General features: G+C 44.0%; 2 protein-coding genes and 1 long non-coding RNA gene across 3 annotated transcripts in view; 1 reads left to right on the plus strand and 2 right to left on the minus strand.

The window, feature by feature from the left end:
* LOC310690482 (vomeronasal type-2 receptor 26-like) overlaps nt 1-3,027 on the minus strand; it is a 56,423-nt gene extending 53,396 nt beyond the window's left edge. The window contains exons 1-2 of the mRNA XM_083469441.1: nt 2,382-3,027; nt 997-1,146 (exon numbers count right to left, since the gene is read on the minus strand). Of these exons, the coding sequence (XP_083325567.1) occupies nt 997-1,146; nt 2,382-2,515 (284 nt within the window). The 5' untranslated portion in view covers nt 2,516-3,027. The remainder of the gene's footprint in view (nt 1-996; nt 1,147-2,381) is intronic.
* Nucleotides 1,111-8,438, plus strand: LOC310690876. Its single transcript, XR_014518241.1, has 3 exons — nt 1,111-1,152; nt 1,740-2,034; nt 8,259-8,438. It is a non-coding gene; the product is annotated as an uncharacterized lncRNA (long non-coding RNA).
* On the minus strand, nt 3,180-13,389 carry LOC310690524 (vomeronasal type-2 receptor 26-like). Its single transcript, XM_083469622.1, has 6 exons — nt 12,805-13,389; nt 11,394-11,673; nt 8,436-9,293; nt 6,709-6,936; nt 5,855-5,981; nt 3,180-5,571 (listed from the first exon to the last, which is right to left on the minus strand). The coding sequence occupies exons 1-6, from the start codon at nt 13,017-13,019 to the stop codon at nt 4,676-4,678; spliced, it is 2,604 nt and encodes an 867-aa protein (XP_083325748.1). The 5' UTR covers nt 13,020-13,389; the 3' UTR covers nt 3,180-4,675.
* Between the last annotated feature and the right edge of the window lie 404 nt (nt 13,390-13,793).

The raw sequence follows: 13,793 nt of genomic DNA on the forward strand, positions 1-13,793 counted from the left end.
TTCTGAATGGCAGTTGCTGGAAACCACAGGAAGGGGAGAACACTCGTGTGCTCCCTGGTTTCCAACAGGCATCCGGTTGCTTCCCACTGGGAAAACAGGATGCTGGATTTACATGAGCCATAGGCCTGGTCCAGCAGGATATTCTTACATTGCTAGCTATATCCTCCACAAATATGTCCACCGTAAAAGATAAAGGACCCCTGGATGGTTAAGTCCAGTCAAAGGTGACTATGGGGTTGTGGCGCTCATCTCACTTTTCAGGCCAAGGGAGCTGCCATTTGTCCGCAGACAGCTTTCTGGGTCATGTGGCCAGCATGACTAAACCGCTTCTGGCACAATGGGACACTGTGACGGAAGCCAGAGCGCACGGAAATGGCGTTTACCTTCCCGCCGCAGTGGTACCTATTTATCTACTTGCACTGGCGTGCTTTTGAACTGCTAGGTTGGCAGGAGCTGGGACAGAGCAACGGGAGCTCACCCCATCGTGGGGACTTGAACCGCCGAACTTCTGATCGGCAAGTTCAAGAGGCTCAGTGGTTTAGACCACAGTGCCACCCGTGTCCCTCTAATATGTCTAATCCTCATTTAAAGCCATCCAATTTTTTTGCCCATCACTACATCTTATGGGAACAAATTCCATCATTTTACTTTATGTTGTGTGAACAACATTCTTTTGTCCTTCCTGAATCTACCATTATTCTACATAGGAGGACCCAAGTTCTAATATTATCAGAGACAGATTAACTTTCTCCACACGAGGAATACTTTTAAACAGTTATCTCCTGGCCCCCTTATTTGCCTTTTGTCTGAACACTTTTGCCTGTTTGTTCTCCATCTCCCTCGCTCCACGCTTACGCCTTAGTTTTGCAGATGTCTTTCCCACCTCTGCCTGAAAGTAATCCCGCTGAAATCCCTGGGACTTGCTTCTGAGTGACCATGGATGGGATTGGGAAATGAGTCGGAATCCTATAGCTACTTCATGTACGGAGTCCTTACAAGAGATTAGGGAGCTGATGGGTAGTTAAGATTCCACGGAAGTCTTCTTTGTTCAGAGCAACAAAGATGTGAGACGCAAGAGCACCAACGATGAGGTCCCCAGGCTGGTAGTATTCATGTGGGATCCTGAGCAGATAGTTGAGAGTACAACTAGTGGTGTGTTTGCACACCATATGAGGCAAAAGGAAGAGAATGGACACAATAAACACCAGCATACTGAGGCAAAAAAAAAATTTCTAGTCAGACTCCCTTAATCTCACTTATGTCAGATCATCTACAACATGATCATTAGCTTCAGAACTCTTCAACAGAGTTCAACTCTGCCAGAGAAAAGTGGAAATCTAGCCTCTACCTCTGCCCTGGTTTCACCTCAGATCGTATAAATCTGCCCTCTCCCTTGCTTGAAATGGCAGGAAGGGTTTTTTTAATACCCATTTTTAGACTTTGGCTGGTATTCTCTAGAGATCTATAGGGATCTTATCCATAGTCATGACAGTGTAATAATTATAGATGAGATAATAACTGGGTGACTTTATTGCCAACAAGAAAGGAGGAAAACTTGTTTGTGATGTTTCATCAAAAGCCATTTTGGTCACTTCACGGGGCCACAAAAGTACGCACAGAGTAAACTACAAGGAGTAAGGAAAGATCAGTGAGTCAGTCTGCTTTTAAAGCAGAAGTGCTTGTTCAAAGTTACGATATAAATAAGATAAATAAATAAAAAATCTGAAAGACTACCAAAGATGGAAGATCTTTCAATTTCAGTTCACTTGGTTTCTCAAATTTCGCATCTTAAATTAAGTTCTCCACATTTTTGTAGAGATCTACCATTTTTATTTTTAAAAAAATCATGATTCCCCCCCCCATCATTTTACTGTGAACTTCTGATAAATGTGGGATGTTAGCACCCAAGATGGATATTTAAAGGGTTGACTGCAAAAGCTGTAGAACTCTGTGATGTCATAAACTCTGTAGCAGTTATTTTCAGTTGGAACACTTATGGAAGTTAGTGAACAGCCTTAACAGTTAGAACAGCAGGTATGGACCGTTGTGCTGCTTTCTGCCTCAGAATATTAATCAATCTGTAAATGTTAGTCAGTCTTGGATACAAATCTATGTAAGATGTTTTAGCAATTTAAGTATCACCAACCTGTATTGTATATTTAATCTGCAACTGCAAGCACACTAAGTAAAAGTTTTTTGTTCTTTAAACTTTAATATAGGGTGGCTTGGGAAAAGAGAACTACTGTATTTTTCCATGTATAAGACGCACCCGTGTATAAGACACCCCCTAATTTTGGGGACCCCAAATTAAGAAAATGGAGGGAGATGGCCCAGAGTTGTTGAGCTGTTTTTGGGAGGGGAATGCCCCGAAAATCACTCACCCCATGCTGCCAATCGCGCACAATGCAGAATAAAACAAGCACCTGCCCGCTCGCAGCCAGTGGCAGCTGAACACACACACAATTGCCACAGCGGCAGCCAATCCTCCACAGCTCTTCACACAACCGCCAATCATCTACCCAATCACCAGACCATCAGCCAATCCTAAGCAGCCCTTGCACCAGCCACCAATCACCCACCCAATCACCACTGACAAACTCCTGTTCACAGCTGCAACCAATCACCCGTCCTGTATATGCACTGTCTGTGTATAAGATGTCCCCTGATTTTTAACCTTATTTTTGAGTTTAAAAACCCTCATCTTATACACGGAAAAGTACGGTAATTAAAGTGTCAAATGACTCAGGCACGTCTTACATAAACTCTGCAAATGGAAACTAGAGTCTAATTCCCATAATAAGCACATTATTGTATGCAGTTTCGACTAATATACACAGTTTTTCAAGCAATTTCTCATAATAGGTAAAGGTAAAGGGACCCCTGACTATTAGGTCCAGTCGTGACCGACTCTGGGGTTGCGGCGCTCATCTCGCTTTATTGGCCGAGGGAGCCGGCGTACAGCTTCCAGTTCATGTGGCCAGCATGACTAAGCGGCTTCTGGCGAACCAGAGCAGCGCACGGAAACGCCGTTTACCTTCCCGTCAGAGCAGTATCTATTTATCTACTTGCACTTTGACATGCTTTCAAACTGCTAGGTTGGCAGGAGCTGGGAGTGAGCAACGGGAGCCCACCCCATGGCAGGGATTCAAACTGCTGACCTTCTGATCGGCAAGTCCTAGGCTCTATGGTTTAACCCACAGCGCCACCCGCCTCCCTATTTCTCATAATATTATGGCTTTAATATGTTATTTTCACTTGCAGTCATTTTTATGCACGCTCCCCCTAATCTACACATTTTTGTAAACATGGCGTGGTTGGGGAATGGAATTTCAGATTTAGATAAGTGTGAATTTTGAAGGATCGCTCTGTTTCAGTCCCCACATTGTTTGGGCAATGCCAATATGATAGATTGTGAATAGAATTTCTCCCCAGCCCTATTGACTGCTAATATATAGGTTGTTAGCATTCATCTACATAGAAGTTTAGATGTGTCTCCCCAAAAGGTGTGATTGCTAAGATGTTGGTCCTGGAATCACGCTGCACCACAGAAGGAGGAATAGTCACCATTTACAAGGCTCAAAACAGGATAGAGCGCTGACAGTAACAGAAAAAAGACTCCATAATGTGTGTGTGTGTGTGTGTGTGTGTGTGAGAGAGAGAGAGAGAGAGAGAGAGAGAGAGAGAGAGAGAGAGAGTATTCAACTGCTGTCCGTTCATGTTCACAAGTTTTAATTTTTTTATATCACTTTTATTTAAAAATTAAAATTATAAGAAAATGGGGGGAATTTACAGAAGTAAAATCAGAAAGGAGAGAGAGAGAGAGAGAGAGAGAGAACATTATGCAGCATCAGTGCATGGGTATACCCAAGAGATCAAGGAAAACAACAGAAATGCTTAACGAACTGACCAATCATGTCGGTTCTGCCCTCCTAACAAAAGTCCTGCCCCCCCCCCCAAAAAAAAATCCCAGCTATGCCCATGCATCAGTGCAGACTTGGAACATGAATGCAGCATATATTGTTGTGATTTAACAAATACCTCTGTGTATTTGGAAAAGGAAATTCCATGGTGATTAAAAATATTCTGAACACACGGTGGATCAAACCATGTTGATCTCAAGTCCTTTGATTTCTTATCACGCGTACACCATATGACTAGATATATTATAAGACAAAAATTTGGTAAAATAGGTTAAATAAAACAAAAGGGGTATGTATGTGTTGTATCTTATTGATAGCATTTTCATGTAGCTCATACAATGTCTTTATGCTGTCATAGTGACCTGGCCTCATGGCTGAGGATAAGGATTTGGAAATAGAACAAACATTTGTGAATGTCACTTCAAAATAAATCTCCTCTTGCTAAATGTTGGGTAATACAAATATGTCATGAGTAAATATTGTGTGTACAATGTATACTAGAATATTTTATTAAAACTGCAATCCCATATACATGTAGTGAACTGCAGTAACTTCCATGGATATTATTGCCAATTAATTGTAAAACTGTAGCCTGAGATGGTCTGTGAAAGGACAACAATGTTCCGGTACCATTTGTGAAGTATCAACCACGGCACAACAAACCTGCGGAACCATCAAGAAAGGGAAGAAAATGGGTTGCTTGGTTGGTTGCTTTTAAATTCCCTGCCTCTAAAAAATTTAAATAAATCTCTAATTCAGTTTCTCATTAATTGCTCTCTGATGTTTAGGTCAGGCTTCAGCATAATAATGTAGCATTTGGGGGCAAAGATGGAGCCCAGTAAGCCAGCACTGGAGGCCAAGATGGAGAAGATCTCCACAGCCACCATGTATTTCCCCTTGGTGCTCAGGTACACTGGAACAAAGGAGACCCAAACACTACAAAACAACAACATGCTGAAGGTGATGAATTTGGCCTCATTAAAGCTGTCAGGCAGTTTCCTGGCAAAAAAGGCCACAACAAAGCTGAGAATGGCCAAAAAGCCCATGTAGCCCAGGACACAGTAAAACAGGGCAACTGACCCTTCGTTGCAGCCTAGAATGATTTCTCCCGTCACATAATGCTTGTCAAAATGGGGAAATGGGGGAGAGGTTTCCAGCCACACACTGCAAATACCAGCTTGGATAATAGTACAAGTCAACACAAAGGCACTTGCCACTCTTTTCCCTACACATTTCCTCATTCTGGATCCTGGTTTGGTGGCCACAAAGGCCAAAACAACGGTGATAGTTTTAGCCAACACACAAGAAACTGTCACAGTGAAAACCACACCAAAAGTCATTTGTCGGAGCAGGCAGCTCACTCGTTCTGGTTGGCTGAGGAAGATGAATGGGCAGAGAAAGCAAAGGAGGAGAGACGTGAGGAGAGTGTAGGTCAGATCTCGATTGTTGGCCCTGACGAGGGGTGTGTTTTGATGCTTAGCAAAGATTACTAGGACCAAAAGTGTGAGCAGAAAGAAAAGGAGAGAGAGAAATGCTATGCACATCCCAAGTGGTTCTCCAAAAGTCAGGAAGCTGATTGTCTTTGGAATGCATTGTGTTTGGTCCTTGTTTGGATAGTGATCTTCTGAGCATCCAATACAGTCATTCATGTCTGAGGTAAAAAAGAAAAGATTAAATGCAGATTCATCATGTCTTAAAGAGCAACTACAAATTCCTCCAATATGGACCTCTTAGGATGAAATCGGAAATATCTTAGATATTTCCCAACAAACCAGATACAGTGTAATGTGTTTGAACCCCAAGCCAACTAGCATGTGTAGCTACTGGTGCCTCTTACCATCTTCATCTAGTATGTCAACTGTGGAGATATTTGGATCGGGATGGCCTGGCCACTGTATGTGAGGGGAGGAAGGGGGAAGAGTTGTGTCTCTTACCCTTCTGGGAAGCAATCCTTCCTTCGGGACATGGAGCACAATCATAGCAGCAGAATTTCTCCCCCTCCTTCTTTTTCTTTCTGGATCCAGGAGGGCAACTTGGGCTACACACAGAATGGGGTGGAACCTGTCCATTGGAATAAGCATGGGAACAATATAGCAGGCTCTTTGGCTCCCATTATCTCAGCTACAATTAGGAATGCATGTCATTCCAAGCATTCTCTGTATTGTATGCGCAGTGGGATTTTAGTATTGACTAAGAGGTGCGAATGACCTCCTTAGAACCAACTCAGGGTGAAAAATACCACTATCCACAACTGGGGGGTGGAGAGGTGCTTAAAATGGCTTTCTTTTGAGCCTCCTTCAGGCACTACAGAAAATGCACTGGGGCTCAAATTGAGGAGCGGGTGAATATTCACCAGCCCTGCACCCAATGTCCAGAGACCTCCTTGGTGTACTTGTTCCCCCTCTGATCTTCGTGTGCTGAGTAGGGGGGGTGTAAGGAGCAGTCTAACACACATATCTGAACATGCTTAGAAGCCTCTCTGGGATTTGGAACATTGTGTTATTATCACATTTCCCAACTGAAAAGAGGCTTCAGCTGACTCCTTTAAGAAGCTTCCTTCATATCTTCCTGCCAAAGACAAGGAGGAATCAGGGGTGTAGTATGAAGACCTATAAAACATACTGGGTAACAGGTCCTAAAAAAATAAAAAAGCAAAATAAGGATTCCATGTTCCACATGTGCTTCAAGATATGTACCACACTTTGATAGGAACACACTAGACTCATGATCTGCAATGCAATAATATTTTGTTTTCCCACATCTCATGGACATTGCTGTCATTCCTCACCTGGAGAAAACTCTTATGCCACACCATTTTGTCCTCATGAATGGAAAATTGCTTTCCTGGGGGAGCCTCCAGATCTATCCTCCCAACCTTGATTCTCACATAGGAGTTATTTGGGAAAATGACCAAGTTCGTAATATCAAATCCCGTTTCTAATTCCCTGTTTTCACCAAAAGATACTTTTTCTCCAGCACTGTTGTTAAATGAGACACTCCTAAGAAAGGGGTAAAGCTGCATTGAAAGGAAAACAAAGGAGCACTGAATTAAAGCTCTAATGTCACTCCTTACTGAACTCAGCTTGGGGCAGAGTCTGCCTGTGAATGACAGGGAATTTAAAGCTCAGACTAGAGCTTTAAATCTTTTGAAGGGTGGTTTATACACCTTTTAAATAAGCTAAAGCACATAGTTCTCTGCTGAACAAGAAACAATTACAAGGGCTAAAGCCACAGGGTGGAAGCTTTTGATTACAGATGCAGTAGCCCCAAAAAGTCTCAATAACATCTTGCCATTCCACTCTGGACTGTGTTGCACAACAAATTCATCATCAAAGGCACTGAATTCATTGTTGCCCACTTCACTACAAGAAACACTGGTGGCTACAACTCTCCCCTTCCTTCCCTCTCCCTGGTCAGAAGAACCACAGAGCAATTGGAGAAGCCACCGGAATTGTTGACTTGGTAGGACTTTTCCAGCTAACCAATAAGTGTCTTAAAGGCCCCCAATAGCAGCGTAAGGGGATGAGAGCTTGTAAAAGGGAAAGAGCAATGGAGGACCTTATTCCCCCAGCCCCTAAACTGTGAGATGAAAGCATCCAAAATGCCAAGGAAAGGCTTAATGCTCACAAGGGCTAGAGAACTCTGTGATGTCCTGTGCGAGACATCATTATTTCAGTTGGTACAATTATGGCAGTTATGAACAGTCTTAACAGAGCAGCAGTTATGTTCTGTTATGCTGCTTCTTGTCTCAGAGTTAGTCAGTCTGTAGCAGTTTTTGTCTTAGATTCAAATCTATGTAAGATGTATTGGTAACATAAGGAACACCTGCCTGTTTGGTATACTTAATCTAACCCGTGCAAGTACACTGAATAAAACTTATTCTCTGTTTAAAATGTAAAAGAGAGTCCATTGCATAGTTTTTATAGGAGGGAAAAGGGAACTACTTAAAGGGTCAAACAACCCAAGCTTTCTTCCACATAACTCTGCAAATAGGAACTAGTGTTTAATTCCTACATAAACGATCAGAGAATGAGGTCTATTTCCTGGCAAATGATATCTTCCCTTTTCAAATCCCTGTCTGCAATGGATTTGCAGTTCTGGCAGACACCATGGGCAATGAGGAGAGATGGGATATCGCCCACAACCTCGGCCCTCCAGATGTTTTGAGACTACAGTTCCCATCATCCCTGACCACTGGTCCTGCTAGCTAGGGATCATGGGAGTTCTAGGCCAAAAACAACTGGAGGGCCAAGGTTGAGGAAGCCTGACTTAGACAGTCACTTCCAATATACTGTGTCTTGGAAAAACCATCAAATTTATTTCTCAAATTCTCTATAGGGAAAATGCAAATGAGCCACACTGAGCATTTATTGCAGAGAAGGAAGGAATTAATAATAGAAGAGACTGAAGTTGAATGAGAGAAATGCTGTATGGTTATCTATACTAATTTTCAGGGCACTGTTGCACATACCCCTGGACATCATGATCCTGCCCATGTCAAATGGTAACCAGTACCTGCCAAGCTTGCAGTTTTGGTAGCTCCTGCATCTCTCCTTCCATCGCTGCCCTCTGTTTGGACCTGTGCAACAATGTGTTATGTAAAGCATGTGCCATGGCGTAGACAGCATTATAGACACTGTAGCTGTGGCCAGTCATGCTCATCTCAAAATCAGATGAAGGGAGATCCTCCAGCTTCTCCTCTCCAGTGCAGGTTCCACTGGGCTTCTCCTCTGTGTTGGAGTTTGGAAATAAACAGTGAAAAACCAGGGTCCAGAACTGCTTGAGAAAGACATCTCCATTTTCCTCAAAGGGGTTTAGGAGCTGAAGAAAGTCTCTGAATCTTTGCACCTCGTTTGAATGAACTATAAAGGAGATGGAACCTTGGAAGACTTGCATATCCCATCTTGTTGGATAAGTGGTTCCTATGAAATCAAGCTGAGCAGTGAGAATCCACACTTTCCTCATAGGTGTCCCAGCCACATTTTCCCTTTCACATTGTGCTAACATTGGTTGTAACGCAAGTATGGATGCAGAATTCCCGCAGAAAATAACAGCACTGGCTTTGCTCTTCATAATCACTTGATTCACTTGGTGATACAGTAAATGAATGTTATTATATTCATAACTAGTTTGGGGAGTTCTCTCTAAGAAGGCCGAGCAAATATGCTTCCTGGAAAGCAGAGGTTGCAGCATCTGCATACACTTCTCTCCACTGTCATTATTGCCAGCAAGTAATCCGACCCATGTCCATGAAAAGTGGAGAAGTAACTCAACAATCCCAGTGTACTGATGGTCATCGCTGGGCACCATCCGGTAGAAGGGAATGGATCGGCTTTGATCCGTGTTCTGTGGAGCAAAGGAGCCATAACTGAGCTGAAAGGAAATGAAGAAATATAAATTGGTTCATGGATGTAGTACAAGGAACTCATATGTGGTGTCTGTTCTGTCAAAAAGAGTGGGAGAGAAAACTGCATTTCCCAAGATAGGAGCCAGGAGAGGCTGTGTTGCATACATAGCTCCAACATCCAAGAAAAAGTCATAGACACTGGATTGTAGAAGGGTGAGTAACCTCATACCCAGGGCCTTATGCTGCCCTTGGGATACTCCATGAGCTTACCCCCAGGACACATGTCTCACTCATCCTGTGCCACACACCCCTCCAGTTCAGATACTTGGCTATTATGTGTCTCTCAACAGTAATACTGCCTCTTGCTTGCCTGGATAGAGAGAGGTTGCTTTGGAAAGATCTGGCGTTTGCATGGCTGAACTGCAGCCTACAGAAGTAGAGGGATGTCTCTTGCCCCAACTACCATTGACATGTGCCCTCTAAAAGCTCACACATGTGGGAACCCAGCCCCTAGCACTGATTTAAGAAGAACGGTGTGCTGGTCCCACAGGTTAACCGTGAGGTGAGGTCCAAGTCCAGACCAAAGTCGAGGGCATGCAGTATGGAGGCAGTCCGTCAAAGCTGAAGCTGGGTCCAAGGCAGGGAGTCGGGTGAGGTCAGGAGCTCTGGCAGACAAGCAGGACAGGGTGCAGGCAGGAACTGGCTACCAACAATGTTGCTCCCGCAACTTGGGACTGGCTGGCATTTCTCTGCCCCGAGGCATAGGGCGGCCCCAGTCCACAGGTGACTCACCTCTCCTGGCCCGGAGGCGAGCACTCCTCCTGCGGGAACTTAGGAGAGGCTGGAGGGTTACCGGACCCAGAGGCAACCTCAGCTTCCCCTGACGGGGCTGAGAGTGGAGCACTGCGGGCAATGGGTCCTCCAACACCTCAGGAGCCAGAGCAGACTCAGCTGATGCCTGCACCTAAGGATCCAGCACAGGTGAGGACCCTTCAGGCTCAAGCCCCAGCCCCGGCACAGTTGGTTCTGGAGGCGGGGAATCCTGTGCAGGCTGCGATTGCTCAGGTTCAGCCTCAGAGTCCGAATCCCAGGCCATCACAAACAGCCTGATATGGTTGTTTACTTGATACTATAGTAGAGACGGCCCTGGCAGAGGCTATGCTGACATTTCCATTCCACCTTAAGGAACAGACATGGGATTGTTACGTGTCACATGTCTGTTTACATTCCAGCACAGTATGCTGGGAACTTCCGTTGTGTGTATTGCTTTTGCTTTTGCTGTTCTCTCTAAGACAACATGCGAGAGAGAGATTACATGTTTCTTTGTCCTGATTTATGATTAATATCCACAAGCTTCACGCCCATTCCGTGTGCACATTTCGATCTGCTGATTGTGTGCCCTGGCTGTGAAGCCCGGCTCACTGATTTATGTCGGAGCAGAGGCGATGGTCTTTGCACCGGGCCACTGGAAGAAGACGGCCCAGCCGGGGCTAGCCAGCTGGCCTCCCGGCCCTCTGCATGTCAACAGGATATTCTCTCACTTTTCTCCTCATGGAAAGTGTAAAAGGTGACATCAGAGACAACCTTTTGGTCACAGCAACCCATTTATAGCTCACCAGGCACCAGTCATGTTTTCTTTCAGATGCAAGGTGAACTTATAAAAAAAAAATATTTTAGCTATTTATATTTTTATATATCTAAATCCTTTAAATATAGAAAACCTCCTAAAGTGACTTACCATTAAATTACGTTTTTAAAACCCAGTGCTATTTTTCAAGAAAAAGAGGTGCTGGAGCCCACCTTGAACTTCTCTCTTGTTCTCATAGAATGGCAATGGTGCCCAACTGAGAGGTGCCTGCACTGAGCTATGGCAAACACTGGGTGAACACTGGTTAAAGGTCAAGGGTAAAGGGACCCCTGACCATTAGGTCCAGTCGTGACCTACTCTGGGGTTGCAGTGCTCATCTCGCTTTATTGGCCAAGGGAGCCGGCGTACAGCTTCTGGGTCATGTGGCCAGCAGGACTAAGCCGCTTCTGGCGAACCAGAGCAGCGCACGGAAATGCCGAACACTGGTTACGAAACATAATAATAAGTGAGCTGCGAAGTGCCCAAATCAGTATTTTACCTGGGGAATCTTGTAGACACCCAATATGGTTGCTATGTAGAGGGATGTTCCAAAGTCAAGACCCCCAATGACAGTCATCAGATTTTTTTCAATTCCGCACCTGTAGTTGGGATGCATGGAAATAAGGTCCAGAATGGCCCGGTAGGTCATCCTTTTACTGGTGTAACTGTCATAGATGTGGAATCCCAAGGTGATATTAGGCAAGATCATGGGGTTCTCATTGATCTCCTTGACCGCAAACACCAAAGCCAGAATATGCTGATAGTTCTTAGGCATAATACTGTAATGGATAGAGGAAGGATAGTAACCAACATTTCTAGATCCGTGAAACATTTTCAGCTTGACATATTTTCAACTTGGGGTGCCATGTGTGTTTGTCATAGCCTGGCTTGGAGGAGAACAAATGGGGCTCTTAAAGCCTACTTTAAAGGTAAGATCAGCTTTTAAGATTCCTCACCCAAAACTCTTCTCAGGCTTGGTTTAATATTCCAAGGGATAGACCAGGGAAGGGATCACACCTTTAATGTTAAGACCAGAGAAGGGCACCTCACTTTACCTCCAACATGCTCCCTTACCTCTGAAATCAGGATGGTGCTGTGGAGAGCATAGAAACAGGTGGAATTTCTATTTCTCTCCCCATCCCTCACCATAACACACTGTGGGGTCAAAGCAAGCCTCTCTCAAGAACTCAAAGTGAAACCAGAGAGCTATTTTACCACTTGCACTTTGGGGAGTATCCTGTTCACCTCCCCCATCCCCTATATCTCCCCTCCTGCCTGGTGATGGGTACTGGAAGCTTTCAACTGTTGGATGTTGATTACTTCTCCGAGGGTGTTTCCAATGTTTTGGGTTGTGATTCTAACACCTATGAGGAAATTCAGCGCAAAGTGTGGGACAATGCAAGCTTCACACATTATTTAAGCTCCACACAAACAAATCAGAATGAGTGCTCATTAAAAAGCCAACACTGTCTAATATGGATGAATGCTAAATAAACAAGTCATCTGAAAGTGACTCTGGTGTTTGCACCTGTTTGGGGACTCTGCTTCTCTTACTTCTTTGGCTCTTCAGTGCATTCAGAAGCCCCTCATCTCAAGAAGGGCTTCCACATCGGAAGCTCAGATTTCCAAGTAAGACTAAACCTTTGCTCCTCTAATGAAGCACTGCCTGGAAGAAAATTGTGAAGAGGAGGGAGAAAATGGGGGATCAGAACTGATCGGCAAGTCCAAGTTATCTCATCTTACTAGCAGTTTCAGATCACAATTTCCCTTCCTCTAAGCTAACTCCTCAGTTTAGCTCCTCTACTATTCATACCTCTGACGGGGGGGGGGGGAATCCTACCGAAATTTATGGTTAGCATTGGGGAATCAGAATCAAATGATTTGTTGATGTGTACTTGATTACTACTTACAAGAAAGTACGGACTTGATGGGTGATAAGGATTTCTCTGAAGTCTTCTTTAGCAAAAGAGCCAAAGATATGAGAAGCAAGTCCACCAATTATAAAGTCACCAGGCTGATAGAATTCATGTGGAATGCTGAGCGAATGATTGGTGGTGCAACGGTTGTTATGTTTGCACATCACATGTGGCAGAAAGAAGAGAATGGACACAATAATAAGCAGCATACTGAGGCAAATGTTCCTTCTAGTCACACACCTTTACTTCCATCAAGAACATGCCTGTTAGCTTCAGAACCAACCTCACTAGAATCTTTTGCCCTCACACAAATGCCATGTCATCCCACCAATCCACAGATTAAAAGACTGTCTTACAACTCTCCAAGTGAAAAGTGGAAATCCTGCCTCTTCCTCTGCCCTCCCCATTGTTTGAAATGGCAGGAAGGGATTCTTTAATACTAGTCTTTGACTAGTATTCTCTCAAAATCTATGAGGACCTTATCCAAAGGAGATTCAATGATGACAAGTGTGATAATTATCAATGAGATAATAACTAGGTGCTGTTATTCCTGGGAAGATCGGAAGAATGGAGAAAAACATGTTTTGTGATGTTTCATGAAAAGCCATCTCTGTCAATTCCTGAGACGACACACAAAGGGCACACAAAGTAAACTACAAAGAATAAGAACAGTGAGCCTGTCTTTTTTCAGAGAAGGCATGCTTCACTTTACCATAGAATATGCATTATCTGTCCTCTAAACCTTCCTGCATGAACCTCCCTTTTTTAACTTACTGACTATTACACTAAAACAAATTAGGGGAAGGCAGGTTCAGTTTGAAAATAGGAAGGTTTATACAGGGGCCGATCTACTATGAAATGAATGGGTACTGTAATGGGTATGAGTTACTCGTGCGTAAACTGCTGCCCTTCTAGACTTAATTGCCTTGGTTAAACCATTCTAACTGCACAGCCCATCTCCGTGTGGCTGTCTCAGTCGCTAG

The sequence above is a fragment of the Podarcis liolepis genome (genome assembly GCF_965112155.1).
Source record: "Podarcis liolepis genome assembly, chromosome: 13".
Taxonomy (NCBI): domain Eukaryota; kingdom Metazoa; phylum Chordata; class Lepidosauria; order Squamata; family Lacertidae; genus Podarcis; species Podarcis liolepis.

What these genes read in the sequence shown, in the direction of transcription:
- LOC310690524 (XM_083469622.1), bottom strand. Translation starts at nt 13,019, where the DNA reads ATGCTGCTTATTATTGTGTCCATTCTCTTCTTTCTGCCACATGTGATG. An exon ending in CATCAAGTCCGTACTTTCTT is followed by an intron (nt 11,674 to 12,804) that starts GTAAGTAGTAAT and finishes TATCCATTACAG; the next exon opens with TATTATGCCTAAGAACTATC. An exon ending in GGCATAAGAGTTTTCTCCAG is followed by an intron (nt 5,982 to 6,708) that starts GTGAGGAATGAC and finishes TCCAATGGACAG; the next exon opens with GTTCCACCCCATTCTGTGTG.